General features: G+C 42.9%; 2 protein-coding genes across 5 annotated transcripts in view; one reads left to right on the top strand and one right to left on the bottom strand.

The window, feature by feature from the left end:
* pmelb (premelanosome protein b) overlaps positions 1 to 3,559 on the top strand; it is an 8,732-nt gene extending 5,173 nt beyond the window's left edge. Inside the window, exons 7-12 of the mRNA XM_007566877.2 lie at positions 295 to 507; positions 891 to 1,028; positions 1,138 to 1,240; positions 1,332 to 1,537; positions 1,614 to 1,704; positions 2,836 to 3,559. Of these exons, the coding sequence (XP_007566939.1) occupies positions 295 to 507; positions 891 to 1,028; positions 1,138 to 1,240; positions 1,332 to 1,537; positions 1,614 to 1,704; positions 2,836 to 2,992 (908 nt within the window). The 3' untranslated portion in view covers positions 2,993 to 3,559. The remainder of the gene's footprint in view (positions 1 to 294; positions 508 to 890; positions 1,029 to 1,137; positions 1,241 to 1,331; positions 1,538 to 1,613; positions 1,705 to 2,835) is intronic.
* The window catches only part of LOC103148207 (tubulin alpha-1B chain), a 16,240-nt gene continuing 11,528 nt past the window's right edge, over positions 3,473 to 8,184 (bottom strand). The window contains exons 1-4 of one of the 4 annotated variants that reach the window (XM_016679035.1): positions 6,267 to 6,406; positions 4,946 to 5,168; positions 4,700 to 4,848; positions 3,473 to 4,613 (exon numbers count right to left, since the gene is read on the bottom strand). In XM_016679035.1, coding sequence (XP_016534521.1) covers positions 3,633 to 4,613; positions 4,700 to 4,848; positions 4,946 to 5,168; positions 6,267 to 6,269 — 1,356 coding nt within the window. In that variant the 5' untranslated portion in view covers positions 6,270 to 6,406 and the 3' untranslated portion in view covers positions 3,473 to 3,632. Of the gene's footprint in view, positions 4,614 to 4,699; positions 4,849 to 4,945; positions 5,169 to 6,266; positions 6,407 to 8,184 lie in introns of those variants that run through there. The other 3 variants (XM_007566874.2, XM_007566872.2, XM_016679036.1) reach the window with 3 other exon arrangements.

Below are 8,184 nucleotides of genomic sequence, written 5' to 3'. Positions count from 1 at the left end.
ATCCATCCATCCATCCATCCATCCATCCATCCATCCATCCATCCATCCATCCACCCATCCATCCATCCATCCATCCATTGAGTCATTTCCCATTGATCCATTGTCAATTCTCATCCATGCAACCAACCAACCAACCAACCAACCAACCAACCAACCAAGATTAATTTTTTTTAATCTATTAAAATGCACAATCTCAGTAGGCTGTACTGTATTTTTCAAGAATGTTATGTTTTAAATGATTATTTTTCTTGTCTAGAAAATGTAAACTAATTCAACAACTTTCTGTGTGTGAAGTGAAAGCTCCCGATCTGGTCTCTGCTGTCCCCATACTGGTCTCCACCAAACCAGCTCATTTGAACATCAACATGGATCCCTCAGACACTGAGGAGGACAACACTGAGGGAGAAGCCTCCACTGCCTCCATGGTTCAGGCCGTCCAGGAAGCTGCAGTAGCAAAGACTCCGCCCCCAACAAACAAACTCCAAATGGGAAACAAGATGGCGGCAAGTAAGTTACCACAACCTGATTACGGTTAAAACTGGAGAAAGTTCCTGATTGACTAAATGTTAAAAACAGTGAAGTACTGAACCTCTGATCCGTCCATCCATCCATCCATCCATCCATCCATCCATCCATCCATCCATCCATCCATCCATCCATCCATCCATCCATCCATCCATCCAATACCTCCAAAGAGTTATAAAAGAATAAATCACTACAGAAGATGTTTGATTCCTGCTTAAACACCTAAAAATATAAACTAAAAAGATTTCCTTTCTAGTAAGTAGTAGAATTTTTTGGTATTTTGGAGTAAAAAAAATACCTATATGTTTTTTGAGTTAGCATTCTTATAGGAAAAATGACTAATTATTCTTTTTGTTTGTGGTCAGATGGAAAGAGAACAGTGAGGCTCTCAGGACAAGTTGCAGCCATTGTTGTTGCTAAGAGGGAAGCAGACGATAAACCATCCGATGATGACTGTGTGATATATAGATATGGTTCCTTCTGTACTGGCATTGAAGTTTTTGGTAAGTTATTTTGAAACATCCACTGAAACAACATAAAAATAAACAATGCTTTTATGTTGTTTCAGTTTGAAATGACCATAATGATGCTCATCTTTTATGTTTTTTCCAGAGGGCATTGAAAAAGTAGAGATTGTGCAAATGGAAAATGTTCTCATGACAACACCTCGAAAAGACACAAACGTTTTAGACATTACTGTGACCTGCCAAGGAAGGTGTGTACTGGCTTGCCATAATGTAGGGTCATGAATAAACTTGGATTTAACTTCAAGAAAGTTTTCATTTATTGGGTTTTCTTCATCCCAGTCATCCCAAAGAGGTCTGCAGTGTGATTCTGGACTCAAACTGCCTGAAGCCGATTCACATGGCATGCAACCTGGTAGAGCCCTCTAAGGAGTGCCAGTTGGTGTTGCGTCACTTCTTTAATTCCTCTGGGGACTACTGCATCAACGTTTCCATGGCAAATGATGTCAGTTTAGCTGCTGCCACTGCCAGATTCACAGTTGACTTGGGTATGTAACAAACCTGCAGCGTGCCAGTGAATAAGAGGCTCTGTCAGGTTTCTTGATCGTGGAAACTCTTTTGCAGGCTCAGGTCTGTCTTCCTCCGGCACCATCGTCATGCTGTTGGGTGTCCTGGTACTCATTCTCACAGTGGGAATTGTCGGATACTCCTACAAGTAGGAACTGTCATTGTAAACACCTTCTCTTGCTCAAACTTCCCACAGTGGCTTTTATCAAGTATCCCAGATTTACATCCAGAGCTTCTTTAATTTGCATGGATAAGAACATATTCAAATTAGACATATCTCCATCTTCCTCAGTACTGAAAACTACAGGCCTCCTTCATTGTTACAGCAGGCCCTGAAGGCCTTTTACTGCAAGTTATCAGCTCTCATCTGCTTCCTTGTATCTAAATGTTGGAAGCTTAGTCTCAGGGTTGCTCACTCCCTGTTCAATTTTAAACTGGATCTCTGTATAGCTCCACTAAATGTTACTGCCAATATGCTGGGGCTCGGGGTGACAACCACCTGCGAACAGCTGAGACCTGTAAATCTGCAAGATGACTTTTCATACTTTGTACCAAATGCAACATGGCTAACAGCCATTGAAATGCAAGAAACAAAGTTATTGTCAACAGTTAATGTGTGGCTATCAGCAAATATGTTGCTAATGGCTATTGTGTTGCTAACAGCTAATGTATGGCTAAAGCTAGTATATGACCAAAAAGAAATGTTTTACCACTTAATGTGTTGCAAACTGCAAATGTGTCGCTAACAGCTAACATGTTTCCGAGGTGTTGCAAAGAGCTAATGCATAGCTAACAACAGATATGTGGCTAACAGTTAATGTGTTACAAAACAGCTAATGTATAGCTAACAACAGGTATGTTGCTAGCTGCTAACAGCCAGGGTGTTAGCATCAAGTCTGCTGCTAACAGCTAATATTTAAAGCTAATATTTAGTTAAATGTTATAGTTAAGCTAACAGTGAATGTTTTGCCACTAGTTGGTGTTGCAAACAGCTAATGATAGATGTTTACCTTGTTATAAATATTTCTATTTTAATTATTCTCTGAAAAATGAAGAAAAGAACAAGAAAAGATGAAAAATGTTAACTTGTCTTATTGGGGAGGCTATGTTCATTTCTGTGGCAGAAATAAAATTCAAGAACTCAGTATCTCAACATATCAGGAGTACTGACCAACCCACAGACATTCTTAATTGTGTGGGGTTCTGTTAAATAATTTACAGCTTTGAATTACAAAATGTATGAATGTAAACATGATGTCTATATTTCTGCTTTGCACAGGCGTCTTAAACCATACCATCCTTTAAAGGAAGCTGCGTCTGAAGGCCCACAGCTCAGTGGGGTTCGCAGCAGCTCTGCAGCTTTGATGCTCTGGAACTCCCTAAATAGACGAGGAGCCATCGACAACAGCCCTCTGCTGCAGGACAGGCCGCTGTAAATCCCCAGCATCAGACAGAGAAAGCCCTTGGGATGCATTTTATACTTTTTTTTCTAAATAAAGGCCTCACAAATATGAAATAAATAGTGTTAAATCAAGCAGTGCCTTTAAATCATTTTTAGATATGCTGATTCTTTTTTACTTTCTTGAAACAAGTGTGAACAAAACCTCTTGGACTTGAGCAAAACTGGATTTTGATGTTTAATTAAATGTCTAAAATATTTATGTGTTTGCATGTTAATTGTAGTTATCTGAAATGTAGATCCCCCCACTGCAACTTTTAGGTGATTCCCTTCATCAACACACCTGAATCAAACGGCTCATCAGCATCTCTGAGCTCTGCAATGGCTTGTTAACAAACCAGTCATGTGATTCAGGTGTGCTGTAGTGGGATGTTTCTAAAAGTTGTATTATAGTAGATCTGGAAGTTTTGATGTGGGCACCCCATGTTTACATAAATAATCAGAAAAATAACTTTTCACATCACAGAGATTTTATTCAGAACAAAGCCAAACTTGATCATTTCAGGAGTTTTATTCAAACAAGCAAACCCGATACTTTGATGGACAAACATCTCTGGTTTGAATGCATTTAAGAATGTGTTATCAATTATTTCCTGCTCAACTTCTTTGTGGTTCTTTTAATATTCTTCTCCTTCCTCCTCTCCCTCACCCTCAATGGAATCGACTCCAACCTCCTCGTAATCCTTCTCCAGAGCTGCCATGTCCTCCCTGGCCTCGGAGAATTCTCCTTCCTCCATTCCCTCACCCACATACCAGTGGACGAATGCACGCTTGGCGTACATCAGGTCAAACTTGTGATCCAGCCGAGCCCAGGCCTCTGCAATGGCAGTGGTGTTGCTCAGCATGCACACAGCCCTCTGGACCTTGGCGAGGTCGCCACCAGGAACCACAGTTGGTGGCTGGTAGTTGATGCCAACCTTGAAACCAGTGGGACACCAGTCCACAAACTGGATGGTGCGTTTGGTTTTGATGGTGGCAATGGCAGCGTTGACGTCTTTGGGCACCACATCGCCACGGTACAGGAGGCAGCAGGCCATGTACTTTCCGTGGCGAGGGTCACATTTCACCATCTGATTGGCTGGCTCAAAGCAGGCGTTTGTGATCTCAGCCACTGAGAGCTGCTCATGGTAAGCCTTCTCTGCAGAGATCACTGGGGCGTAGGTGGCCAGAGGGAAGTGGATACGAGGGTATGGCACCAAGTTGGTCTGGAACTCAGTCAGATCAACATTCAGGGCACCATCAAAACGGAGAGATGCAGTGATGGAGGACACGATCTGGCTGATCAGTCTGTTCAGGTTGGTGTAGGTGGGGCGTTCGATGTCGAGGTTCCTGCGGCAGATATCGTAGATGGCCTCATTGTCCACCATGAAGGCACAGTCGGAGTGCTCCAGGGTGGTGTGGGTGGTCAGGATGGAGTTGTAGGGCTCCACAACAGCAGTGGACACCTGGGGAGCTGGGTAGATGGAGAACTCCAGCTTGGACTTCTTTCCATAGTCGACGGAGAGACGCTCCATCAGCAGGGAGGTGAAACCAGAACCGGTTCCTCCACCGAAGCTGTGGAAGACCAGGAAGCCCTGCAGGCCTGTGCACTGGTCAGCCTGAGGACAAAGATGGAAACCAAAGTCAATTGCTGATTGACAATTCAAAGACAAATTTGGAAATTACTGGCATTAAGTTTACCCACCAGTTTACGGATCCTGTCCAGAACCAGGTCGATGATCTCTTTGCCAATGGTGTAGTGTCCTCTGGCGTAGTTGTTGGCAGCATCTTCCTTCCCAGTGATCAGCTGCTCAGGGTGGAACAGCTGGCGGTAAGTCCCAGTGCGAACCTCATCTGAGAAGAAAAATTATACATCAAATTAGTTTAGGTTTACAGATTTTCCACAATAAATACCAAGTTTATTTGTTATCCCAGAAGTGATCTTGCTTACCGATGACAGTGGGCTCCAGGTCTACGAAAACGGCTCTGGGGACGTGCTTCCCTGCTCCGGTCTCACTGAAAAAGGTGTTGAAGGAGTCATCTCCTCCTCCAATGGTCTTGTCACTGGGCATCTGTCCGTCCGGCTGGATGCCATGCTCCAGGCAGTAGAGCTCCCAGCAGGCATTGCCGATCTGAACACCGGCCTGACCGACGTGGATGGAGATGCACTCACGCTATGGAGCAACGGGGAAGGAAAAAGATTTGTCAATTTGGATTAAACTAATACAGTCTTCATCACATTAACACATCCAAGTTCTGGAGACATTTAAGTGCTCCCTCTGTCTGTCAGGACCAGGTACTGCAGCAGGAGGAGGCACCACCCTGCACCACAATCGGCAGGGGATTCAGAATGCCTGCCAGCAGAAGCCCCCACTCTCATCTTTGATCCGCTGTTTTTCATGCTCTGGCCTTTTTCTCCAACTCTTGCATCTAGTTTGCAAGCATAAGCACACATGCAAATTAATTTGCATGGGCACAGGCGCAGGCACTCTGTGAGCCTGGAATATTCCACTTGATCTTCCTGGAGATGCACAATCACAGCGGATGCTTGAACACAAAATGAAAAAAGGAGAAGAAAAACAGACCTCCCCCTCCAAATCTGTTTTATAATTCAAGTTTATTTAATCAGATTTTTTGCAGTAGGAAGGTAAATTTAATGAAAACTATGCTGTTATTTGAAATTAAGCTTAGAATAACATGAATTATTTATTTTTCATAAATTATATATTGTGTCCCGTTAATAAAAACTGAAAGCAATCTTTGTGTCTCCATCCATATACAGTACAAACCGCCCCTCCCTGCCTTAATGAAAAACGTATAAATATTCATATTCTAGTTTATAAATAGATCAAATTGGAATATTTATAGCAAAACATAAATAATAAAGTAAACAAGGTTATTTATTATCATTTTATGCAGATTTATCGCTCTCATTGTGCGTCTAAATGCCCCCAGTCAGTGCATTGTTCTCATCTCCAAACAATGACAATCACACTGTGCCACAACTGTGCACCAATCTGTGCATCATCTATATAATCTGACAGCTTCCTTTCATTAAAAATGGAATTAAAATATACAGTAAACATCTGATACATAGATTAGAATAAAACACCCCCACGTGTTAAAAGCTTTACGCATCGAAAGGAGAAAATCCTTCCCGACGTCGTGTGACAGCCGAGACACCGGCTGGGGCTGAATCCTGACCAATTTCTGCCTCACAAATTCCTCCAGTCGAGATTTATTTACCACAAATAATAATAAAAAAAACTCACCATTTTTCCGTCTGAGGTTCAAGGAGGAAGTGGAGAAGGAGAAAATGCCAAGAAGGAGGCTTTGTAAAAACGGGGTGTTTGCGTTGCGTGTTGTACCCAACGGGGTCGATGCAACAACTGCTGAATGGGAGGGCGGCGCAGGCAGATTTATGCAGGCAGGGCAGCAGATTTGCTCCTGTGCTGAGTGGAAAAAAACACGATTCTACCGCCGCCATTTGGCGATGCTGCGCAGATCAGACTGCAGGATATGTTAGGGTTTTTAAATAAGCAAAAATTTAAACAAATTAACTTCAGTAATATAATAATAATAATAATAATAATAATGTTTATTTTATGATTTATTTTCACTCTGTCATACTGTTATGGTGCTTATATTAGTTTTGACGTGATGGGTGAGTTCAGACAGCGCTCATTTATTATCCGTGCACCAGCATCCATCTGGGTGTGGCATCTTCCCACAGCATCTCAGACAAATAAGAGTAAATTTCAACGCAGACGCCTAAGTGTGAGATCTTCCTGCAGGTTAAGAGGCGTCAGTCACAAGCTGACGTCTGCAGGGCGTTGCAGAGACCTGCTGTGATGGTGTCAGTCCAGCATGGCAGCTTCTTGCCTCTTCTCCCTCTTTGTCCCAGATCCTCTGCAATGATGTCATCCAGTGGGGCGATCACGTGGCTGCCCGTGTCTCTGCTGTTCAGCAGCACAGAGGCTGGGTTCATGCAGCTTCTTCTGGTTCTGGCTTGTTCAAGGAACTGAAACTGCCTGAAAAGCAGTTTATGTGAAATAATGCAAAGTGTCTGGGAAGTGCAAGGCGGTGGTTATTAGGGATCTCCAGCTGTAAATGCTGTTTTGGAAAATCTTTTTTTCAGTCAAAAATCTGAATCTTAATGTAGGATTTCTTTTTCTGTCCTAAAACAAGGGCACTGATGATGTATCACACTCAAAATGACTTCAGGGATGAAAGGGAAGAACAGGAAAGAGCTGTGGCTGTGAGCCAGGACTGTTTGAGAACATTCCCCTCTCCTCCTCCTTCTCTCCGTCTCCTCCTCTCTCCCCAGCAGCTGTGAAGCAGGGAGGGTCAAAGCAGCTGCTCAGCACCAACAGAGAGGAGGATGGTGAATTCTGGGGATGGGAGTGGTCCTTTGTGGCATGGAGCTGACTGCATTGCATCGATGCAAACTGAGAACCTGATACCCAACAATGTGACAGAGCACATTCTCCGTCTGTCGCAGAACGCTTCCTGCATGAGTGTTCAAACAAAAAAAAATAAAAAAATAAAAGCAGAAATATCAAATGAAAATTGTTATAAACTATTTTAAGTCTGTTGACTTCCTGGATATAGTGACTCACTGACATAAGAATAAAAGAAAATACATCTGCACATGTAATAGAAGTTTCTATCCTTTTTGGTTTTGTCTGCACCACTTTGCAATGCTGCTCGCTCTTCTTTGAAAAATATTAGAACTTTATTACAAAAGAAGAAGCATTTTTTTCAAGTTTGGTCTTTGACCGAACCATTCTAAAACATTAATATGCTTTTATCAAAACCAGTCCCCAGTAGCTCTGGCCACTGGGAACACTGGCTGCTGGCCGCTTTGGGGCAGAAGCCAAGGTCCGGTTCAGGTCACACCGAATAAAAAACTATCCATGCCGCTCATGTGCCTCACTCTGGGATCTGCCTGACTAAGACATCATGATAATTTCCTGGAGTTGACATTTTAACTTTCCTCAAGGCAGGTCTGAACTCGACTATTGGAAAATTAATGGCGTTAATATGTATTATGTCCTCATTCTCTAACAAGATTGACTCTCTACCTTTCCTCTATTAATCCATCCATCCATCCATCCATCCATCCATCCATCCATCCATCCATCCATCCATCCATCCATCCATCCATCCATCCATCCATCCATCCATCCA

Source organism: Poecilia formosa, unplaced genomic scaffold, assembly GCF_000485575.1.
Source record: "Poecilia formosa unplaced genomic scaffold, Poecilia_formosa-5.1.2 Scaffold200, whole genome shotgun sequence".
Classification (NCBI taxonomy): domain Eukaryota; kingdom Metazoa; phylum Chordata; class Actinopteri; order Cyprinodontiformes; family Poeciliidae; genus Poecilia; species Poecilia formosa.
This window is presented reverse-complemented; position numbering and strand designations above follow the sequence as displayed.